Source organism: Dryobates pubescens, chromosome 5 (assembly GCF_014839835.1).
Source record: "Dryobates pubescens isolate bDryPub1 chromosome 5, bDryPub1.pri, whole genome shotgun sequence".
NCBI lineage: Eukaryota > Metazoa > Chordata > Aves > Piciformes > Picidae > Dryobates > Dryobates pubescens.
In genome coordinates this window covers 4,025,396-4,050,017 of record NC_071616.1, presented here as the reverse complement: position 1 = coordinate 4,050,017, position 24,622 = coordinate 4,025,396, and the positions used below count along the sequence as shown (strand labels likewise).

Below are 24,622 nucleotides of genomic sequence, written 5' to 3'. Positions count from 1 at the left end.
TGTGCAAGTGTGTGTGTGTATTAGTGTTCATTTACATGTGCATGCTGGCTCACTGGGACTCCCACTGTGCACTCCACTGGTTTTTAAATGTTTTTGTCTCCGTTGTACAGGTATACAATTGCTGCCTTAACTTGTTCTCACCAAGTGTGTGTAGTATCTTGTGTTTCTAACTGTAATGGGAAATTATGCTGGGACTCCATCTCATTGCTGCTGTTTGATCCCTTTTCATCTTCCTTTTTAGTTTTTATTCCATGCACATCCATTGATATTTTTTCCTCAAGTGATGCAGATGTTTTTGATAGTGCCCTTGAAATGCAGTATGTGCAATAACGTCCTTGAAGATGCAATACATTGATTCCATGATACCAAATTTCAAGTCAAGCAGTATCTCTAAGATTAATTACTCTGGCCCTTGTTGTCTTGGGCTTTCAAACCTCCTTCCTGCTCTAGTGTCACTGGGGTTTTGTTGTGAGGGAGGGATGGGAAGAAGCCAGTGACTGGATTCTTTGGATGCTGATGATGGGGAGTGTAGATATTGTAGTACACTACTAATTGTATATTTTGTGTCCCAGTATTTGGGTTAAATACTATAATGGAGATTATTACTGAAGCTGGCCCAGTAAGCAATGAAGGTGGGTTCCCTACAGCATGAGCTGTGCATGATATGACAATTTCAAACATTACCCTATGCCTGACTTTGGGCTACCTTTCTCACTGGGTAACCAGTACCACATGATCTAGTCATCCCCAATGCATTATGCTTTCACATACAGTGACTAATTTGAAGGTGGTTCTTGTTGTGGAACAGCATGCAGAGCAGCCAAACTTCTCCTGCCTTTCACTTCCTGCTCCCATTACTACCTTCTCTTTTTCTCTCTGCATTACTCCCATTACTGTTTTCTGCCGATGTGTGATGCTAGAATATGATACATGCTGCTGCTTTTTTTGGAGTTTCCATTTTGTTTGAAGTCTGTTACCTGTAATCCAAATAGGTGTGTTAGCCAAACTTAGCGTTGCTTGTTAGTGTCCTGGGATAAGATTGCTTTCTTCCCACCCCTTCTTTTCATCCTGTTTCGTCTCCTCTCTAGGAAACAGACGAGCCCTTGTGGATCAGAAGTCTTCAGTCATTAAGCACAGCCCAACGGTGAAGAGAGAATCTCCATCGCCTCAGGGACGAACCAGCAATTCCAGGTAGTATATTTTGTTGCTTTTTGAGTAAAAGATGTTGTTAGAGCAGTCTCATACTTGGCCAGTGTTTCCTCAGAAGTATTTTCTCTGGCTTTAGGCTTGAATGTATTACTGTCCAGGAAGGTTCAGTGTAGATTGCCTTACAGTTGATAACACACATATGTATTTTTCTGTGCTCCACAGTTAATCTTTCTGTCTGGGATCCAAAAAATCCTAGGGTCCCTACTTAAACTCAGTATTTATTCTTTGTAATTGAGTCTATTCTGAGCAAGGTAGTCTAGCCAGCAGAATTTTAATGCATCATGCAGAGGATCAGCTGACTCACATGAAGCAATTTGATTCTGTGAATTAATGTGAAACACTTTCCTCAGCCTTTGGAAGGGACTCAGAATAGTGCAAGTAAATGTTACCTGACCTGTCCTTTATTCTTACCATTCCTTCCCCTGTGGAAAAACAAGCTAAAGCAGTACACCTGCCAAAGCTGCTGCAGTAGCGCTATTGGTGGTGCTGCACTTCTTTCCAGGAAAGCCTGCGGGTCAGACAAGGTAGCTGTGGGAGAAGATTGTGGATTCTGAGGAGGTCTGTGAAAGGGAGCAGAGTGGTTGCTAGAAGGACTAGAGGAAAATCTGATTATTGCTTATTATAGGACATAATGGAAAAAATAAAATATTGATGCCAGGCCTTTAGACCAGAGTTTGGACTGTGTTAAGTTATGCTAGCTGGTAGCTAGATGTGAACTGCTTTCCCTGTAAACTTCCTTTGGATAGGAAATGCATTTCTGTGTGTCCTGGCCATATCTCTTTTCCCATGCAAACTGAGGTAAGCAGAAGGCTGACTTTTGCCTGCCATGTCTTGAATCCTTCAGTGAGAACCAGCAGTTCCTGAAGGAGGTGGTACACAATGTTCTAGATGGACAGGGTGTTGGCTGGCTAAACATGAAGAGAGTCCGACGTCTGCTGGAGAGTGAGCAGCTCCGGGTCTTTGTACTGAGCAAGCTGAATCGCACGGTCCAGTCAGAAGAAGATGCTCGACAGGATGTCATACAGGATGTGGTCAGTGCTGAGCTCAGTATGCTGAGTCCTCATACTTAGTGTCTGCTGATGCTCAATTTGTAGAAGGGTTTTTGTTAAATTGCCTCATAAAAGCTGATGTTACAGCACTTCTGCAATTCCTGTTCTTCAGTCTCTTTCTCACATCTGAAATAGAATGTTTTGTGTTGGAAGGGACCTTTAAAGACCATCTAGTCCAATTCCCCTGCAGTCATCAGGGACATCTGCAACTAGAGCAGGTGTCTCAGCCTCAAACAACCTTAGCTGGAATGTTTCCAGGAATGGGGCTTCTGCCACCTGTCTGGGCAACCTATGACGGTGTCTCACCACCCTCATTGTAAAAAAATGCCTTCCTTCTATCTAGTCTAAATATACCCATCTTTAATTTAAAGCTGTCACCCCTTGTCCTGCTGCAACAGGCCCTGCTAAAAAAATTGTCCCCATCTTTCTTATAGGCCCCCTTTAAATACTGAAAGGCCATAATAAGGTCTCCCCAGAGCCTTCTCTTCTCTAGGCTGAACAACCCCAACACTCTCAGCCTTTCTTCAAAGGAGAGGTGTTTCAGCCCTCTGAACATTTTATGTTTTATGGCCCTCCTCTGGATCCACTCTTAACAGGTCTGTGTTTTTTTTCTTGCTCTGAGGACTCCAGAGCTGGACACAGTACTCCAGGTGGTATCTCACCAGGGTGGTGGAGCAGAGCAGGGAGAATCTATTCTCTTGTCTTGCTGGCCATACTTCTCTTGATGCAGGCCAGGATGTGGTTGGCCTTCTGAGCTCTGGGCACACATCGCCAGCTCATGTCCAGCTTTTCATCTACCAGTGTCTCCAAGCCTCCAAGCCCTTCTCTGCAGGGCTACTCCCAATCCCTTCATCCCATAGCCTGTATTGATACCAGGGATTGCTCCACACCAGGTGCAGGACCTGAAGTTCACACAAACCCACTTCTTGAGCTTGTCCAGGTCCCTCTGGATGGCAACCCATCCCTCAGGCATGAGATGACACTCAGCTAGGTGTCATCTGCAAACTTGCTGAAGGTGCACTTGGTTCCATTATGTCATTGATGAGGATATTAAGCAGCACTGGTCCCAATGTTTACTCCTGAGGGACACAATTTGTCACCATTCTCCATTTGGACATAGTAGTGACACTGCTGGGACACACAAATAGCAATGCTAATGGGATTTTCATTGCAGGAAGTCAGCCGCAAGGTTTATAAAGGCATGCTGGACCTGCTGAAGTGCACTGTGTTGAGCCTGGAGCAGTCCTATGCAAATGCTGGCCTGGGAGGCATGGCCAGTGTTTTTAGTCTGCTAGAGATAGCACATACTCACTATTACAATAAAGGTAAGAAAAGTGTTTATGACAATACAGTGTTTATGACTCAAACAAGTTCCTTACTGGGAAGGTAGCTGTTTGGTGATTTCTGCTATTTCAGGGGGCTTACAGCACTTTCAAAGCAGTTGAGAACTTTACTGTTGTTACTGAAACCTTGCAAAGCTTGAAATTGTGGCACACACACGACCAGACCAAAGCAAAATAACGGCCATACTGGTGTTTGATTGGAAACTGTGCAGCAAGATACAAACCCTAGGACTTTGACAGATGAGGTTTAAATTCTGAGAGGGGGAACCTTCAGCTAACAATGTCCCAGGCAGTCTTGGAAAGCTGCTGCACGCAACCTGAACAGGGAGGGGAATATTTCTGGTATGGAACCCCATGATGCTTGTATCTTACCAACCACCATGATTCTTGTATCACTAAGTACTCTTGGAGAAAGAAGTCTGAAAATACCTCTATTTTTCTTGAAATCTAATTCTTAATGCAAAATCAAAGAGCAAAAATGACAAAAAGCTACCTCTCTGCTTAAAATCTTACTCAGCTGCAATCTCAAATGATGAAAAGCTGTTTATTTCATTGTAGCAAAGGAGTGACATCTACTGAAGAGTTGGTAGTTGATACTCTGAGTGGCTTGCATCATGGCTTTTCTGAGTTGACTTAGGTGCCCTGTGGGTTACAGGTGTTGATTTCTAAGCATTGTTTGAGTGTGGGGAATAGGTTGATCTTGGCAATTATAAATTTTTGAGTATGACACTGATCCTAAGCAAAATTAGAGTGGCTGATGTGAAACTCCATGGTTTTAATGAAGTCTTGCTTATATAATATCTAATACCATAACTTGATATTAAGTAGAACTTATCCAGTAAATTAATTGTGGTCACAATAGATGGTATTTGAAATAAACTTTTAAAGCCTTGATACATCTTTGAATGGCTTGTCTTCTTATTGCATGATTTATAGTCAGGTGTTAGCTGTTCAGTATGTTTTTCTTGTTTTCAGTGGGTTGATCTAGGTAATTCTAGAATTAGAGGTTAGTGCTTATCTTCATGTTGACACAAAGTAGCAATCTAGTAATCCTAAAATCACACAGTATCACAGTATAACTAAGTTTGGAAGAGACCCCAAGGATCATCAAGTCCAACCTGTCCCAACAGACCTCACAACTAGACCATGGCACCAAGTGCCATGTCCAGTCTCCCCTTGAACACCTCCAGGGACGGCGACTCCACCACCTCCCTGGGCAGCACATTCCAATGACGAACGACTCGCTCAGTGAAGAACTTTCTCCTCACCTCGAGTCTAAACTTCCCCTGGTGCAGCTTGAGACTCTGTCCCCTTGTTCTGGTGCTGGTTGCCTGGGAGAAGAGACCAACCCCTTCCTGGCTACAACCACCTTTCAGGTAGTTGTAGAGGGCAATGAGGTCACCCCTGATCCTTCTCTTCTCCAGGCTAAACAATCCCAGCTCCCTCAGCCTCTCCTCACAGGGCTGTGCTCAAGGCCTCTCCCCAGCCTTTTTGCCCTTCTCTGGACACGTTCAAGTGTCTCAATGTCCTTCTTAAACTGAGGGGCCCAGAACTGGACACAGGACTCAAGGTGTGGCCTAACCAATGCAGAGTACAAGGGCACAATGACCTTCCTGCTCCTGCTGGCCACACTATTCCTAATACAGGCCAGGATGCCACTGGCCCTCTTGGCCACCTGGGCACACTGCTGGCTCATGTTTAGGCAGGTGTCAATCAGCACCCCCAGGTCCCTCTCTGTTTGGCAGCTCTCCAGCCACTCTGGAGAGCAATGCACTCTGGAGAACAATGCAATATTGTTCAGTTTGCATACAACATATGCATATTCTGAACAGGTCATGATGAATATAGGTTTTTTGTCTAGAGGAAGCATGGTTGTAATTATTTTAATATGGCCAAACTAAGAACTTGGGCTTAGGAACAAGGACAGTTGGCAATAATAGCAGGATTTGGAACTATGGCCTAGGAAGCAGTGTTTCTCAAAGTGGCAGCCATGTGTGAACTCCCCACTGTTTACTGTGACTGTAAAAACCTCAGTGAGGGGCACTGTGTAAACCTGGGAATATAGATTTGGGATGAACTTACTGTATTGCCTCTTGGTTTGGGTTTTTTTTCTTCTCCTAATTGAACTTTCATTTAGTGTTACCCATCAGAGATGGTTGTATTTGTCATCTTTTCACTTCAAAAGGAGCTTGCTTGTATTCTGGAAGTAGTTGGTGGTTTAGGCAAAGTTGCTTAATTTTTCCCAACTCAGCAGGGGAAAATACTGTAGTTACTGTGTTCGAGAAGATTCCTAGGTTTCAAATATACTGTAAGGAGATCATTTGAGTGTCCCAGAAACAGCAGTCTGGCTTTCTCCTCTACTGTTTCCACCAGTGTGCCCTTGGTGAGTCATGGTGGCTTGTGGTAACAAATGTGAGACTGATCTGTTTCACTGCCAAACTTAATGATTTAGGTGAGACCATCTGTCTCATCTTCCTTTTCCTGCTCTCATTTCCTTTTACCTTACGATTTTATTTTATTTTTAATTGAATACTTTGGTTTTGTTTTTCTTTAAAGAGCCAGAAAAAAGAAAAAGGAGTCCAACAGATGGATCTGTCACTCCTGTTGGAAAGGATTCTGCATCGTCCCCGAGAGTGGAGCCAAAACCTGCAGTGCAGCTGCCAGTACCTCAGCCAATGCCAAAAGCACCAAGCCCTGCAGGCAAAGGGCCAAGGGAGTTTGACACAAGGAGTTTAAAGGAAGAAAATTTTATTGCTTCCATTGGTGTGTATGAAGGTGCATGTGAAAAGGGCAGGAGGGAGTTCTGGTTTGGTATTAGGTTTTATTTGCATTCTCTCCATTTTAACGCACTACATTGCTGCTGTAACATGCTTCATTTCCACCTTGGATCACAGGGAACAATCATACATGTTTTCACTCTACTCTTGGATAAATGATCCAGGGAAGTTTTCTCCCAGAAGCTTCCTGATTTCAGTTATTTCTGAATTTCATTGTGTTGTAGACCACTTTATTTTTTAACTGTGTTTGATGTTTTGAAGCAGCAGGAAACAGCAAAAGCGAAATAGGGTGAGCAGGACTTTGGAAAAGGCAACTGTGGAAGGGACCACATGGAACAAAAGTTTTCTAGTCATTGTTGATTACCTGTGGACTATCTAGATTGCATCCTGATAGGAGTGGGACCCAGGATATGCTGATTGTTAATAGTAAAAAATGCCCAAAAGATTCTAATTGTAGTGTTAAATTTTAGTGAGCAGGACTGATGAATCTTCCTTCTGTGCAATACCAGATAGAATGTCTGTCCTTCTTAACAGCATCTGCTAGGCTGGTCACTGGAATTTTTCCCAGTCTAATTTCTTGGGTGGTATAGCTTTTTGCTAGCTCTGGGGAGAAGTTAGAGGTAGGCTTTAAATTGTTTTGCCTTAAAAGAGCTTTACAGATATTATTAATTTTTTGTGGATGGATTCAACCTGCTGTGGGTTGTAAACAAGAGTACCATCAGTATATGAAAGACACCTTGTAAACTCCAAAAGAATGTTATGTTAAACTGTAGCCATTGCTTCTTATAGCCTGTTTAAAGTAACTTTTTAATGGAGTCATTGTATGAAGGCTTAATCTTCAGAAAGCAGCAGGCTGCTGTGGGGCTGCATCTGCAGTATGTGGTGTGAGACAAAGGAATGTGTGCATTGGACAGTTACCTGGCATGAGAGCAGATACCCACAGCTGCAGGCACAGTGGTGTTGAGTCGTTCTGAACTGATACTGGACCCCTCTGACTTGATTTGCTTTCTTGTTTCAAGAGGTAATATATGAGGGCGGTTGCTCAGAAACTAGTCTTGCACTCTGAAAATCTGTCAGGGAGATAAAAGAGATTGAGATTTCCAGCATCAAACCGACGCTAGGGCAGTGTTCTTTTAAGGAATGAAGAGAGACATTTTGCTTGCTTTGCTAAGACTGCTGCTTTCTCTCAGGTGAAATTCAAGCCTCATAGCAATTACAATCAGCGAGTCCATGTTTGTGAGGTGTCGTAAGCAGTTCTTCTGAAAAGAAGTACATAGAATGTTACATTCTTGTAAACAGTGTTAACTGACCCTTCTCTTAGTAGTTGTTGTGAAGTTCTGTTTTTTGGGGGTGTTTTTGCCTTTTTTTCTTGTTGTTTTTCCAAGATGGTGGGGGTTTTGTTTCAGTTTTTTCCCCATTTTCACCTGTCTGACTAGCCGCTGACTCTTTCTCTTTCTCTCCTGCTTTCAATGCATCTTGGGTAGAATTGTGGAACAAGCACCAGGAAGTGAAAAAGCAAAAAGCTTTGGAAAAAACGAGTAAGGAAATTAAAAACCATAGAAACTGACTCCTCCAGCCTCCCCATAACTGCCAACTCCCCAGGTGCAGGGTGAACTTGCATCTATGGCACACGGTTTTTATACCCACAAGAACGAAAGTCTGTCAAGAAAGCCTGCTTTACAGAGGAGACCAAACAGATCAGTTTGCTCTGGGCAAATTGTGTTCAAATGTTTCTCCTTTTTATGTTCTTTCTTTTTTTCCTCCCCTGAATGTTGCCTTCTTCAAAGAAGAGGAAGCAGATACTCTGCATCCTCGCCACAGCAGACATATATGGAAGGATTTTAACATATTCCATCTCCTTTCTAAAAAGTGAAAGACCAGTTTTGCTTAACAAGTCTTTACATGAATATATTGATTGATTGAATGTTACTGGAATGAAGAATTCTCTGTTCTTTCAAGCCATGTGATGGCAAATTTTGTTACCTGGCGTCTATCATGAACAGTTTATGACCACAGTCGGTCTGCAACAAGAAATACTTTTGAGGGGGAGAGAGAAGGTGTATGTGAAGAATTGTATTTAATGATGGCTGTTACAAAACAGTCTAAGTCAACATGATTTATTGTTTTTTATATCCCATGTTAAAGGAGCTAAATACTGTGAGGCTGTTTGCAGAGTCTAAGTAGTAGATGAAACCTACACAGATCTTAACATCTGTTGAAACGCAGTATCAAAGAAATATTATCTGTAGGTGTTGTACAAAGTATTGCCCTTTTGGTTATCACTGTTGTACACAGGGACATGTGACATAAAGCTAATTTATAACCACCATGATTCGGTAGGTGTTTCCTAACCATAATAAGTGCAGTTTCTACTTCACAGAGCTGGTGCCCTTTTTACAAACTGAAGGCTGGGTGGGGGTTAATAGCTAAAATGAATAGGTGAAAATTCCTGACATTCTCACTGGGCCTGGATTTCCTACAGTAGTTTTAGGGTCCTCAGTTAAATACTTCAGCTAAGTACATGTGAGCATCTGAAGTTAGTTCAGAGGGAATGGGGCAAGTAGTGCACCTCTGCAGTACAGCTTACAACATTTAAGACCTGAATTGCTTTCTGCTGAGGTAGGAGTGCGTGGGAGATGGACATGTGCTATGTTATGTGCCCACGCTTGCTGTCCTAAACTGGACCATTTAGGTAGTGCCTGTGTTGGGAGAGATAAATTAAGGTTTTAGTGGTTTGTGTATATTAGATATACAACTCTATAAAGGAGGGAAGGGGAGGTTTTTAAGTGCCTGGAAATTGATAGTGACAAGCATGTGATTATGGTTGTTTGGCTCCTTGGACTCAGTATTGCCACAGCTCTCAATTACTTGAACTGCTTCAGTCATTTTCACTTGCTTTGTAAGTCAAATTGCCAGAAATCTATCTGAATTATTTTGGGACAGGGAGCTCTTAAATTGCTTAAAACACACAGCTGAAGTTTAGTATTCTTGCTGTAGTAATGAGATATAAACATTTTTGCTGCGTTGTTTTTCAGAACTAGAAATGGTGGCCATTTGAATGAGTGAAAATAGACCCTTAGAAGTGAGCAAGACTCCAGGCTCTTAGGATATTTTTAGTTATTTTTCTCTGCTGTAAATTTTGCTTATACTTTCTCATTTTTAGAATCTTTACAGTAACTAAGACATATGGATTTAGAGGCAGAATACTGTAATAAATGAAGAACACTTTCTGTAAAACACTTCCAATGGAGATTGGTTGGTTGAGTAGTAAGCTAGTATGGTCTGCACAGACCACTTATGGCTTTGCTATTCATGAATTTACATACCATCACAAACTCACTCCCACAAATCTTTGTATAGTATCCTTCTCTCTCTCTCTTTCTTCCCTTCCTTTTTTCTTTTCTTTTTGCTGTCTTACCCTCTCCAGTAGTGCATATAATACAAACATGTTCATAATTCCCAGGTTGTTGTGATCAGTGGTTTATAAGAGATGGTGGCATTGTTTGCTTAGAGATACTGGATATAGTCATGGATACATTATACAAATATTCCAGCTGCTGATCATGTCTTCCTGTTTCTGAATAGTTGGCAGATATGGATATGGCAGATGTGTTGCATCCAGTCTCTTCCCCTTTCTGAGAGTAGTGACATTTTGTGTGCAGTCTAACACATTCTCTTCTTGCCTCGTTATTTATCTCGTTCAGTGCTTATCCAAATTTCAGGCTCTACTCCATGATTCTCTTCTGCCATCACATCAGAGGACAATAGATGCTATGATTCTAGAACTGCATGAGAAATGGAACATAAAGTTCTTTATTGTTTCTTTCCCCTTTTTTGTTTTCGTATCGGTGGGTTACTAAATGCATGACTTAAAGCTTGCTGATTCCCTCTTTCACTACTGACCTATGTGATTGCCAACTCTGGAGAGCCATTTGTTAAGGTAATTGGGGAATGTTACAGACTGCAGCAGAAGAGAAGCTTCTTCATTGAAATTCTTGCTGGTGTTAACACCTGTCACTGTTTGTGATCTTGTCACCTGTTGCCTGATTACTGCCTAGCCAGTTGCTGTGGGCAACCTAACAAACTCTCTCCATGACCTAGAGCAGATCAGCTGTTCAAAAAATGATTCTGACTTTAAGTAAATAGGTGTCCTGTATTTTGCTAAGGAAAAAGGAAGTGGCTTCCTAGAGTTGAATGGCAACTGCTCTGCATGTGTTATTGTAACTGGAAGCTACTTGACCTTTGCTGTCATCGTTTCTCTCTTGAATGGCTAACAAAGATGCTGTTTAGTGTTAGTCCTCCTGAACTATGCCTTTGGAGCATTTGAAATTCAAAGTGAAGAATGTGTCCTACTAGCCTTGTTGTTTACAGTACCAAGGAATAAAAGAAATCTGAGGAATAAGAAAGCAAATTAGTTTTCTTGGTACTGTTCTTGCTTTCAGTCTGTCGTCTGCTTCCTGCCTTCCCGTTTTTTCTTGATACAGTAATGATTTTCTTTTTCTTTTGTTCAGGACCAGAAGGTGTGAAACACTTTGATTTGGGAGAAACAGATGAAAAAAAATCCCAAATCAGTGCAGACAGTGGCCTTAGTTTGGCCTCAGGTTCTCAGGTCAGTGGCTCCTATGCTTCTTTGATTTCTGCCGTGTGAGTGCTACTTAATTGTAGGGAAAATTCTAGGGTTTGAGCAATCTCAAAAGGCTCATTCATTAAAATGTCTTCCCCTTTTCCTGTAGGGGACTTCTCAAGTGTATGACCCCATGATCTTTCTGACACGCAGGCAGTAGTTTCTGTTTGGCTGGCTAAATAAACTAAGGAAGCTTAAGACATGTGCTTCAAGACCCCAGAGGGATGGAAAGTGTTTTTCTCTCTTTATGATAAAAACTAATGTGAATTTTCTTCCTGTCCTTCATGTGTTTTGATTGCAGAAGAGTGATTTCGACTCTCTGCCCAGTGGAGCACCAGCAGTTATGGTCCGAAGTACAAGCCAGGATTCCGAAGTTAGCACAGTGGTAGGATATGCCTGATCTTGATTTGATTCACTGCTTGCTGAAGTAGGGAAAGACATTTTGTGCTTACATTTTTTGTGGTGTGGCTGCCTACTGTCAGACATGTGTAATCTGTGAGTTCTTTCTCTAGAGCTACTGAGTGGGTGGCAAGCACGCATGTTTGACAGACTATGCATAGTCCTTTATTGGAACATTGCATCCTTCATATATGGTACTTGTTGCTGTTACATATTCCTACATACTGGTGTATTTATGGAACTGGTAGATTGCAATCATTTTATACATATGTCTTAGTTGTTTATAAGACATCTATAAAGAATAGAAGTTGAAAAAAGTAACCTGAGAGCAAAATGGGCAGAGTTGTTTGAAGCTTTGAAAACAAGAACAAACTTTTATCTATTAGCTTAAAGCACTTGAATGTTATCAAAATGTCTGCTTGCATTCTGATCAGCTATAGGGCCTGGAGGAGAAAGGCAGCAGAAATGCATTCATTAAAAAATGAATGAGTCTTCTCCCTACCACATTTTTTCTGTTATGGCATCTGGCAGGGATGAAACCCAAGGACCTTCCCTTTTTGTTGTTGTTGTGTTTTCTTCTCTCTTAACTGCTGCATATCTGTAAATACCTGGTTTTCCATCATCTCTTCCAAGACTATGACAAGAATACTCTTATTTTTCTTTCTGTAATGGACCCAGTAATTGTATTCTGTGGGTTACTGCCCCACATAGAAGGAGGATCTGGAAATCTGGTTGATACTCAAGTATGTCTTCCTCCAAACTCAAGAAAGTTACATACTGAGAAATGGGAAACAAAGTGAAGGGAGCAAGAGGCTTGCATAGATAGGCAAAGCACTCCTAACTGAACTCAAACATCAAAAGAAAGTGTAGAAGAAGTGTAGGAAGGGGCAAGTGATCCAGGAGTCACATTTGTTGTATCATCTTTCAAGGACAGGATTAGGAAATCCAGTGGATGTGGAGTTTCTGGTGAGGAATGTGAATGGAAACAGAGAAGGTTTCTACAAGTACATAAGCAGGAAGACGACAGACTAGAGAAAATGTGGGCCTGTTGTTGAATGCAGCAAGGGAACTGGTGGCAGATGGAAAGACTGAACTATTTAGGCCATTGTCTGCCTCAGTCTTCACCAATAAAACTGACCTTCAGGAATCCCAGGTCCCTGAGACCCAAGGAAAAGTCTGGAATGAGAAGGATTTACCCTTGATGGAGAATGGTAGGGTTTATTGAGCATTTCAACAAATTGGATATATGTAAGTCCATGGTTCCTGAGGGACTGCAGCTGCAAGCACCTGGGGAGTTGGCTGATGCCATTGTGAGGCCACTCTTGATTGTCTCTGAACAGTTATGGTGACAAGAGACATTCCTAAAGACAGCAAATACTACCCTTATCTTCAAAAGGGGCAACAAGAGAGATCTGGGGAGCTACAGGCTCACTACCTTCACCTCAGTCCTTGAAAAAGGATGGTGGCGAAAGTCTTTCTGAAAAGCATTTTGTGAAAGGTGAAGGACAAGAAGGTGCATGGGACTAGTCATCACGGTTTTACAATGGTGCATGCATGCTCAACCAACCTGACAGCCATCTGCAGTGTGCTGACTAGCTTGGTGGATGGGGGGAGAGCAGCAGATGTTGTTTACCTCAATTTCTGTAAAGCCTTTGACACGGTCTCCTGTAACATAGATAAGCTGACAAATATGGGTTAGATAAATGAACAGTGAGGTGGACTGAAAACTGCCTGGGGGGGCAGGCCCAGGGGGTTGTGACTGGTGGCATAAAGTCCATCTGGAGACAAATCAGTGGCAGTGTACCCCTGGGGTCACTACTGGCAACAATAGTGTTAACATCTGCACTTGTGACCTGGATGACAGTACAGAGCAAGTTCACAGATGATGAAAACTGGGAGGAGTGTCCAATACAGCAAATGGTTGTGCCACCATTCAGAGAGGCTTCAACAAGCTGGAGAACTGGGCAGAGAGGAATCTATGAATTTCAACAAGGGGAAAATGCCAGTCCCTAAATGTGGGGGGCAATAAACATGTCCACCAATATACTGTGGTGGCTAACCAGCTGGAAAGCAGCTTTGCTGGGCAAGACGTGGGGATCCTGGTGGACAGCAGTAGGTCCCTGGTGGACCTTGGGGATCATGAGCCAGCAATGCACCCTTGTGGCAGAAAAGGCCATTAGGAAGAGCATTGTCAGCAAGTCAAGGGAGGTGATCCTTCAGTTCATAGAATCATAGAATTGTTAGGGTTGGAAAGGACCTCAAGAATCATCTAGTTCCAACCCCCTTGCCATGGGCAGGGACCCCTCTCACTAGATCAGGTTTCTCAGAGGCGCATCCAGCCTGGCCTTAAAAACCTCCAGGGATGAGGCTTCTACAACTTCCCTGGGCACCCTGTTCCAGTGTCTCACCATGCTTACGGTGAAAAACTTCATCAATAATGATGAGGCTGCATCTGGAGAATTATTCTGGGCTCCCCAGTGCAAGAAGGATAAGACCTTCCTGGGAGTGAGTCCAGCTCAGGGTCACACAGGCAGTTAAGGGAGTGGAGCATGTTTCATGAGAGGAGAGACTTTGGGGATCTTATATCAGTGCATATAAATACCTCATGGGAGGAATAAAAGCAAGAGAGCCAGACTCTTCTCAGGAGTACACATTGGCAGGACAAGAGACAATCAACACAAAAATTAAAGCAGGAAATTCCCATCTGACACCAGAAAACACTTTTTTAGTTTGAGGGTGGTGAAATACTGGAGCAGTTTGTCCAGAGAGGTGGTGGATTTTCTGTCTGGAGATTTAAAAAACTTGACTGGGTGTGGTGCTCTGTCTGACCCTGCTTGAGCTGTAAAGCTGTCCTGTAGATGATCTTAACAGAAGAGACTGGATGGGGCACTTGGTGCCATGGTTTGGTTGATTGGATGGTGTTGGGTGATAGGTTGGACTTGACGATCTCTGAGGTCTTTTCCAACCTGGTTAATTCTATTCTACCTAGAATGCTTCCAACCTAATGAGTTCTGTTATTTTTCTGAAGGGCTTTTTGAGTCTTTCTTCATCTTTTTCTTTTTTTTCTGCAGCATAGGACTTGATGAGAAGATAAATGTTACTGAATGAGAAAAGGCAAATGTGGCCTTTGTTTGTACTGCTGCTTTTTTCACGCCTTAAGAGGAAAGATTTTACACCTTCTCTCTCCACAGTGTCTGTGTCGATTGAAGCTAATTGCATTGTTTTTCTCCACAGGTTAGTAACAGTTCTGGAGAGACATTAGGAGCAGACAGTGACTTGAGTAGCAATGCTGGTGATGGCCCGAGTTTGGAAAATGGTGGCAATTTGACAGGATCCAGAGGCACTGTGTCAGACAGCGAAATCGAGACAAACTCTGCTACTAACTCCATCTTTGTAAGGGCATTGCAGACTTTCCTTTGGCATTTTTATTTTACTTCTTCTTTTTAATTACCTCTGGTACAGTAGTAGGTTAGACAGTAGATTCACCTCTTGCACCATGTTACAGCTTCTAGCAGTATTTAATTCCCTCTCATTCAGTGTTTCTCTCAACGAAATGGACATTTGGAGGCAAGTGCTTAAGTGGAACATATTCCCTGTTTCTTAAAAGCAGTTGTTTGATTCAGGAAAGAGATGGTAGCAGATGCTCTGTTACTTTAAAAAAAACCAACACTTTAATCCTGTTTGAAGTGTAATCATGACTTTAAAATATGTTTTCCTAGTTGGAAGATCTCTATGTGTTAAAATTCAAATGATCTGACATATCCTATTTATTTATGAAGTCCTTGATTATTGGGTATAACCTCTCATGCACATCCTACCAGGAAAATAACTATATAACTATTTTGGCTATATCAAACTGATGGCCCAGTATGGAAGCAAATTGCATTAGTCTGATTGTCCTCACTAGTTTTATAATCCAGATAAGATTGTAAAAGCTTTTCCAGGGCTTCTAATTCTATGCAACAAAGTCATTATGTTTCACTGCAGATTTCCAAGAGCATGAAAATGGTTTAATGAAGACTGCTTATTTAGATGCAAGAGAGTGTCTTCTTAATTATTAAAGAGTTACTCTATTTTTCTTAGAGCACCTAGTTTTCAGTAGGGTTTTTTTTTTTTGCTTGATTATTGAAACTAAGTAGAATTTGAAGAACCCTCTTAGAAGATTTAGAATACAGATGATGGTGGTACACGATGTGCGATGAATATCAAGTATTGCATTGTTACTTGGTGGTAGAGAAATAGATGGGCCAGCTTGATTTTCACAGTTGCTGCTGGCTGTCAGCACACAGTTCTTCAGATGATGTGTAATGCTTTGATATGTAATGCTTTGATGTGTAATGTATTGCTTAGTGTCAGATCTTTATGAATGGGAAATGAAAGAAAAACCTGTAAGGCGTGAATGTGAGAGAGCACTCAGGTAATCTTCCTCTGCTTGTGAATACTCATTTTATGTGTGGTCCTGAGAAGGCTGTGTATGTCTGATCATCACAATCTGTATAATGATGGTGGTACTCAGTTATTTCCTAAGCAGTGGGGAAGATTTGCTATTAGAATTTGGCAAACAATGCATATGCATGAAATATGGGGGATGGCAGGATAGACTTAACTGTTCATTCCTTTGGCCTGGGATTTGCATTCTTTGTTTTGTCTCAATTTTCCTTCAGGGAAGCATTTTGCTTTCTCTGTGCTTTTAGCTGTCTCTGTTTTTCCTTTGTATGACTGTGGACTGCAGTGTATTACCTTACTCTATGAACAAAGTAATTTATTCATTTTATAAATGTTAGTGGGAGAAGCATCTGTCAAGTACAGCTTGCAAACTGCATCAATTAACACAACAGTGGACTGCAAGAAAGAGCCTTGCAGAGGACAAACGCTTGTTGTGTTACACCTGACACCTCTTGTATTGCTTTTCAGGCAAAGTCTCACAATCTGAAGCAGAGTGTGAAGGATAGCAAAGGCAGTACTCCAGGAAGAGGTCCAGAGGATGGGAACCAACGTGTCTATCTCTATGAAGGACTTTTGGGTAAACTGCTTTTTTTTTATGGAGATGGGATCCTTTAGACTGAAGTTTGGGGAGAGTCATGTCTGGGGCAGACTGGAATTTTTATGTTACCAGATACTGTTTTTAACCTCTTGCTGTCATCCATACTGGTTGAATAGGAGGGTGCATGCAGCCATTCAGAGTAAAGCCAAAGATTTGCTGTGGAGATTGAATAAGAGTAAAAGGAGGTGGGTGTGAGTGGTGTAGTTTGCCTAAAATGTAGTTTGTCCAAGTCTCATGATGTTCTTGAATATGAATTCTTCAAGCTGTTGGAAAAAAGGGAGAAGGCACTTACTTATCTATGTACAGAAGAAAAACATGTATCACTGATCCTTAAAGAAAGGTCTTTTGACCTAAGTCATTGAACAGAGGGCTATTAAACTCAGAATACTAGTGGAATTTCAGTGTTTCCTGGAATTGGGAGCATATTGGCTTTTTGGAAATGTTTTTCATCTAGGCTTGCTATTAATCAAGGGCTCTCTCTTCCTGTCTTTTTCATCCTTTCCATTTATCATTTCTGCCTGCTTGGAATGATGCAGGTAGGGATAAAGGATCTGTCTGGGACCAGTTAGAGGATGCTGCAATGGAAACCTTCTCTATGAGTAATAACCTTATCTTTCCACTTCTCTTTGTGTTTGCCATGGTGTGTGTTTGAGGGAGATATTCCTGTCTCTCTTGGGGCAGTATTAACAGTATGTGGAGGATTTATTCCTGAAAGAATAGAGATGAGAGGTACTTCTGTGTAAGGGTTTGAAAAGATTATGCAGTGAATTAGAGTGAGCAACATGTCCTGTCTTCTCTTTCACACTTCTCTTTAGTTGTGTTATTGCTTGTGGTTTAAAAGTAACCTTTTTTTAATGATTTTTTGTTTGTTTGTTTGTTTTTTACCTTTTGGTGTGTGTTGTTTTGTGTTTTTTTTTAATGGATTAATTGTATGTTGGCTTATGGTATTTTCAAGGAGTGGGAAGGAACAGGAATTCAAGTATTTGACTGGATTAAATTGAATAAATGCTCAAACTCTTTTAATGTATTACATAGGCAAAGAGCGTTCAACTTTGTGGGACCAGATGCAGTTCTGGGAAGATGCTTTTTTGGATGCCGTGATGTTAGAGAGAGAAGGAATGGGGATGGACCAGGGACCTCAGGAAATGATAGACAGGTAAAGTTCTGTAGTAGACCCCTTTCTTTGTCATTGTTTCATCTGGGGCTGAAATAGTGAAAAACAACAGTTGTTTTAATTGTACTGAACATACTATTGTCACTTTGTGAGCCTCGTTACTATACCTGACTCTTCTGGGGTGACTCTTTTGTGTCTGTGCTGGCCAGTGTCTCCTGGTACTGAAGGAGTGTCTTAAGCTCTGACATATTCTTTTAACTCTTGTGAAGAGGTGATCTTTCCAGAGAAATGGATAGTGTAAGGATAATGACAGTATGCACAGATGGCATAGTGGTAGTGTATATCCATCAGTAGTAAAGCAAGAGATTTCTGTGGCAAGATGGCTGTATTCTGGAATAATATCACTATCAGTATGTTGACATGAAGTGAAAGAATTACATAACTCCAGAAGCTGTGTTTTGAGCCTTCTCAAAATGCAAAGTCACTTACAGAAGCAAGTCACTTACACAAACAGAAAACCTGTGAGAGGACCAGTCTCTAGAAATATCTGTGTGGTTGCTTAAAGCAGGACTAACTCAAAGGTGTTGTGATGGTTTTGTTTTGTTTGGGTTTTTGTTTGTTTGCCTGGGGTTGGTTTGTTAGGGGTTTTTTTAATCAGCTTTATTAATATTTCATCATTCTCTGTCTACCGCTTGCAGGTGTAGCACCTGCACCCATGCTATCATGTAACATGGGATCCAGTAGCCAAAATAAGAACTAGTTTGAGGGGTGTTAGTTTGAAAACTGTTTCTTTTTCTGCAAACTGCCTTCCTTACTGGGAAGAGAGAGTGCCTGTGCACTTGCCTTCATCAGCTTACTTCTGTCTTATGCCTACCTCCTAAAGGCTGGTAGCTCTTGTACCAAGTTACGTGTTCCTCTTCTGGCAGTTGTAATTCTCATGGATGGAGCTGTGACTGCAGAAGAGAGGAAATGGAGCCAGCAGACTACTGAGAAACTTCCCACGGAACAGATGTTATTTACTTGAGCTAGTTAATAATTAATGGAAATGTTTAATTAGTGATCAAAGTGTTTTACTGGAAAATGTCTGTTTGACTTACTGTTTTGGATGGTTTTATTTGTCCTACTCTTCCCTGTCTTCTGCTAGTGATTTACTGAATTGGCTGAAGAATGCCTGTGAGTCTGCTTCAGGTCTGGGTTTTCTTGCAGGTATCTTTCCCTGGGAGAACATGATCGAAAGCGTTTGGAGGATGATGAGGATCGCTTGTTGGCTACACTGCTGCATAATATGATTGCTTATATGCTTATGATAAAGGTGACTTCTTTTTAAGACATCACTGCTCAGGTTTAAGCAGTGTATTTTGTTGGTGTTCTCTTGAAATTGTACATCTCTGTTCACAGAGCCCAGAACAGTGAAGTATTAAAGAACGTTACAAACCATCTGCTAGTCTTAATGAAAAAGATTGCTTCAATACCTGGAGATTCTTTGAGATATAAGTTTATGTGGCTCTGTGCCATGGGCATGCATATACATTGCCATTTAAAATAGACATTTACTATGTCTACTAGTGACTTTAGAGTAAGTAGAGAGCATCTTCTACTCTGATACCTTCACAGCTGCAAATTCCAAACATGATCAGGTCGTGAATATGTATATGAATAACTTAACATGAAATTAGCCATTGTTAGAAGCAACCCTTTTCTTCTCACTCAATGGACCATTTCTGTCACAGAGTCACCCACAAAACAGATTACAACAGCAGCTACCTAATATGCAGATAGAATAGAATAGGAATAGAATAGAATAGGAATAGAATAGAATAGGAATAGAATAGAATAGACCAGGTTGGAAGAGACCTTCAAGATCATCATGTCCAACCTATCATCCAACACCACCTAATCAACTAAACCATGCAACCAAGCATCCTGTCAAGCCTCGCCCTGAACACCCCCAGCGACAGCGACTCCACCACCTCCTCAGGCAGCCCATTCCAATGGGCAATTACTCTCTCTGTGTAAAAATTTCTCCTAACCTCCAGCCTAAACCTCCCCTGATGCAGCCTGAGACTGTGTCCTCTTATTCTGGTACTGGTGATGTTTTGTAAGGAAAATTACTCTGCTTTTCTCCTGACAAGAGTAAATCACAAGTTCAGGTGTCAGTCACAAATACACTGCTGCACAACTAATTCTTAAGCTTTAAGGAATAATCTTTCTAGAAAGATAAACCAAAATTTGTTTACACTCGCTCATAAAGGGAAAATCTCCCACTCAGGGGTGCCTGAAAAAGTTCTCTTGCCCAAAAGGGGAAAGCATTTACTCAAGGACATAGCCAGAAGCAATGTGCACTCACTAAAGGGGAGGTGAGGGCTCACTCAAGGCCTGGAAGCATTTTTAGATGGCTTTCTGGAATAAGGGGAGAACTCAGGACAGCAAAGCTGGCTTACTGCAAGAGAACCAACTCAAAATGGCTCTCTAGTGAGACTCTATATCCTAGTCAAGTGTACACTATGGTCGTTCTAATTGACTGGGAGCAAACCCACAACAAAAGCAAGGTAAGGACCCTGAGGTACTGCTTAATGGCAGTGACCTGATCTTTAGCAGGTCTCCAGAAAGCTCTAACCCTTTGTAAAGTATCTGTCAAGGTTTTATTTTTGTCAGCATGTTGCACCAGCCACAGTCTATATGTGCCCTAATGCTGCAGGTGGCTGGTAGCAGTATTTTTCTTTTAGTCTGAATAATTTCTTAGTCCAAATCCTCCCTCCAAGTCAATGGAAAATCAGCCTTCTTTAGACCCTGCTTAGGTGCATGGTTTTACCTGTAACAGATTTGATATGTTCTACAGCCCATTGCAATGGGTTGACAGTAAGAACAGCTCTATACAGGTGATAGTTTGATAACTTGCATTCTTTAAATGAAGAGATGAGACCTCATTGCACAGATCCCACCAGTGGAGGAAGTTATTCTGTGTAATTTTTTGGGGAGAGAGGGAGTGAGGAGATAGAAGTTACTGATTTCCACCCCTCACCCCCCTGACAAATGGAATGTGAAGGTCAGTTTTAAGATAGGGTCTGAGTATATTTGAAATGAGTTTATCTTAGAAGACTGTGAGATTTGGCCATTGGACTTGCACTGCTGCAATTCTTTAGGTAGGCTTAATGATGACCAATACAGCTACTTTCATCAAAGGATGCAAAAGTGGGAAGAAAATAATACAGGTGTCAAAAGGCTATCTCATGAGAGATATAACAAAGCAGTTTCCTGAGGGAAAAGGATAAGGAGGAAAACAGGATATTATCCCTTTGAAAATTATATCTCTCTGGGTTTATTGGTTATAGATGAAAAGGGAGTGCAGGGAACCTGAGACTTGTGATAAAAGTACTATTTCTTTGACTGCATCTTCAGATGCTCAAGAGTGAGAATGGGATGAAGAAATGGCTGACATCCATTTTAGCCTTTTGAAATAGTACCTGAGGCAGGAATGTTTCCCTTCTGAGCTTCCCTGCAGCTCATCTTCAGGAACAACCTGCTGCTGCTTCAGGGCTTTCTGGAAACGTTTGTTAGAGCCCTGACCTAGTGACCAGGAAACAGGTTGTGAAAGAGTGAGAATTCTCAAAGATATCTGCCTTTGTGTTAATATTTCTTGTGTTGTGGGCTCCACAGCTGCCTACATCAGCTCCTTGCAGAGGGGGAGTTGGAAAAGCTGGCCTAACAGATATGACTCGTCACATAGGTGACAACATGCAGAATTGATGCTTTTGATGTAGTTGGAGGTGGACTGTAGTGGAGTTGCTGGTCTCAAGCAGGCAGAAGAAAATCTGTTGTGCACAGTACCACATGCCCAGTAGCTGGGAAAAGTGGTGTACATCCAACTTCTGCTTGTACTGCTGGGCTAAAGAGACCCTTGCATGACTGAGCTGGGCATCAGTTGTTTTTATGGCTTAGCTATGGAAACCAAGATACCCTGATTTTGGGAGGAAGGAGTTGCTTCCTGTCAATAGAGAGTGTGTAACTGTCTTTGTATCTGCCTTCTAGGTGAACAAGAATGATATCAGGAAAAAGGTGCGTCGTCTGATGGGAAAATCACATATTGGATTGGTGCACAGCCAGCAAATCAATGATGTTCTTGACAGACTTGCCAATCTGGTAAGTAAAACAGTGTTGAGTGAAGCATCTGTGGGAGCTACAGCAGAGAGCAAAAAGTAAATAAATCTGAAAATCCTTCTATAAATGCTCTACAACAATGATTTAAAAATATTATGAGTAATTAAATTGAATTATCAACTATTGCCTTCAAAGGTGTAGAATAAAGACTGTGATTGTATGACCCTGTTTATAGTTTTATAATGTTCACAGGCTCACAGGATGTTAAGGGTTGAAAGGGACCTCCAAAGATCATCGAGTCCAACCCCTCTGCCAGAGCAAGGCCGTAGAATCTAGCACAGGTTGCATAGGAACACATCCAGATGGGGCTTGAAAGTCTCCAGAGGAGGAGACTCCACAACCCCTTGCACAGTTATCAGTTAGAACTGCAATACTAATAAGTATAAACTTCACAATTTGGTACCATAGTTTTATGCAATCCTAATATTTTCTTAGTACTGTTTCTGTGTGTGGAAACCTTTATTCTTACTATGAGTGGAGCAAGTATTCAGTTTACCATTGATTTCCAGGTCACTACAAGACTTGTAGCAGTCAGTTTCTATACAAAACTGTTTCTGCTATCAGCTGCCATGCAGAATAAACCTTATGTCCTGTAATGCTTCCTAAGAATTTAGGCTGACCTTTAAGTTAATGAAAGGAGTCAGCTTCTAACACAACTGCCACCAGAGTGGTTGCAATTTAGGCACTTTGCAAGAATATTTTTCAAAATGTTTTTACTTTTGGAACTTAGAAACCACAAAATCATCCTACAATAAATTGTGAGGAAGCAGACCAGTTTATTGTAATGTTACTGGAACCCAGACACCTCACTATCCCATGCTGAGTGTGGTACCAGCATGAATGTTGTCATATGCTGTGGTGACTTTTGTAGCCACACTTGTTGAAACAGCTTCTCACACTCCTTGACTATCCAAAATTGCCTCCAATCAGCTGTATTAAAAACACCTTCTGTTTGTTGAAAATGCTTCTAGTGTCACCTGATGGACTGTTTTCCAATAGATAGAAGAAACTGATTTCAAAGTTCATTAAAGATTAATTTTGTTACTTCTTTTTTGCACTAGAATGGACGTGAGCTCCCCGTGAGGCCCAGCGGCAGTCGTCACATCAAGAAGCAGACTTTTGTGGTACATGCTGGGACAGACACAACAGGAGACATATTTTTCATGGAGGTAAAGACATGGATAATGTTGAGGCAGCTAGTGGCACTCAATAAGTAATACTAGAAATCTTAGGTAATGTTTTGTGCTCCCAGGTATGTGATGATTGCATTGTGCTGAGAAGCAACATTGGAACTGTGTATGAACGTTGGTGGTATGAGAAACTCATCAACATGACTTACTGTCCCAAAACAAAAGTGCTGTGCCTTTGGAGGAGGAATGGTCAAGAGACACAACTGAACAAGTTCTACACAAAGAAGGTATGGGTCTTGTTTGATGTATGCAGTACTGAGGGAAAACTGAGTAGAACAAGTACATCCTTCATGTGTCACAGTCCCATGTTTCATCAAAAACCATCATTCACTCTCCCACACTGGTTACTAAATTGCTGTTTAGCAGCAGCTAACAGCTTGGAGATGTTGGAACAGCACTGACATCTGAAGCTGGCATTATGCTTTGTTGTTTGCCTGAAGGCAGTAGTATAACAGGATGTAATACAAGAAATTCCATATGTTGCTTTTACTTGTTGGGATTGTTTTGGGTTTTTTGGTTAGAGGGAAAGCATCAGTATTATTAAATACTGCATGAGTTTGCAGGCTTATAGATGTCACAAAAATCCTGTGGTTAATTAGTGAAGAAAAAGCTAAATAAAACAATGTCTTAGTAATTGATTGAGTTGATTGTGTCATTTTCAATGACAAACCCAAGTTGACAAAACAGATACAAATTTTTCTCCATAGGCCCATGTTTGATTTTTATTTCATATATACCTATATTCTCCACTAACATGGAAGCTCTTCTCCTTATGATTAATTGCAAATATAAATAGCTTGAACCTAATAGGAAAACTCCAGTAGTTCTTCAGAACTCCAGTAACTCCTACATTATGGACAGCAAACAAAAGATAAAGATTTGTAAATGGAAGTAATACAATGAAAGGTTATTAGCTTTGAGATCTATAAAGGGGTTAGGCTTCTTCAAGATCATAATGCAGATGAGAAAGCAAAAAGGAAGGAGGACAAAAGCAGAGTGCTACAGAAGTTACCTGGGAAATTAAATGCATATATCTTGAGCTTTGCATAAAACTTCTACTCTGTGAGATTGTGGCTTGGCTATTATTTGATACTAGAGAGAGGAGTTGGAGCAAGATAAATAGAAGAATATGACATAAGGAAATTGATACGAGTAACAAAAAGACAGATCATATAAGCATGATCAGCAACACTGATTGCTGGAAGCTGAAAGAAAGGGAAGGACTGTGATACTGTTCTGAGACTTTACCCAGTTACCTAGTGAAGAAAAACTTGGTTAGATTGCTTATGAGCATGTGGCCAGCCATGAACTCTTCACTAGCCATGAACATACGAAAGTATATGAAATAGTTTCTCTGTCAACGTGAAAAATAGATCTAAGTAATTAACTGTGGCTGAACTTTATAGGGATGTTGTCATTGCTTGTTGAACAGGGCTTGTTCTTTTTGTAGAATTTTAGAATCTTGATGTTCTTGCCAATTAGCAATTGGGAAAACTAACATTTTATCACTCCTCTGTCATGTTAGTGTCGGGAATTGTACTACTGTGTAAAAGACAGCATGGAGCGAGCAGCAGCAAGACAGCAAAGCATTAAACCAGGTACAAGAGTTTGCTTATTTGGAACATTTGTTGTTGTTTAATCTGCAGTTAACAATTTTTAAAAATTTAATTTAATTTTATTATTAATTAATGTCATCTAACATAATCTCCTGTTAC

The 24,622-nt window shown here is 41.2% G+C and overlaps 1 protein-coding gene across 1 annotated transcript in view; it reads left to right on the top strand.

Moving 5' to 3' along the window:
• MADD (MAP kinase activating death domain) overlaps positions 1–24,622 on the top strand; it is an 84,448-nt gene that overhangs the window by 38,509 nt on the left and 21,317 nt on the right. Inside the window, exons 16-32 of the mRNA XM_054161451.1 lie at positions 573–632; positions 1,089–1,191; positions 2,054–2,240; positions 3,433–3,583; positions 6,158–6,364; positions 7,863–7,916; positions 10,890–10,987; positions 11,304–11,387; positions 14,636–14,794; positions 16,316–16,424; positions 16,982–17,044; positions 17,481–17,601; positions 18,766–18,871; positions 21,589–21,699; positions 22,779–22,886; positions 22,970–23,134; positions 24,433–24,505. Coding sequence (XP_054017426.1) covers positions 573–632; positions 1,089–1,191; positions 2,054–2,240; positions 3,433–3,583; positions 6,158–6,364; positions 7,863–7,916; positions 10,890–10,987; positions 11,304–11,387; positions 14,636–14,794; positions 16,316–16,424; positions 16,982–17,044; positions 17,481–17,601; positions 18,766–18,871; positions 21,589–21,699; positions 22,779–22,886; positions 22,970–23,134; positions 24,433–24,505 — 1,959 coding nt within the window. The remainder of the gene's footprint in view (positions 1–572; positions 633–1,088; positions 1,192–2,053; positions 2,241–3,432; positions 3,584–6,157; positions 6,365–7,862; positions 7,917–10,889; positions 10,988–11,303; positions 11,388–14,635; positions 14,795–16,315; positions 16,425–16,981; positions 17,045–17,480; positions 17,602–18,765; positions 18,872–21,588; positions 21,700–22,778; positions 22,887–22,969; positions 23,135–24,432; positions 24,506–24,622) is intronic.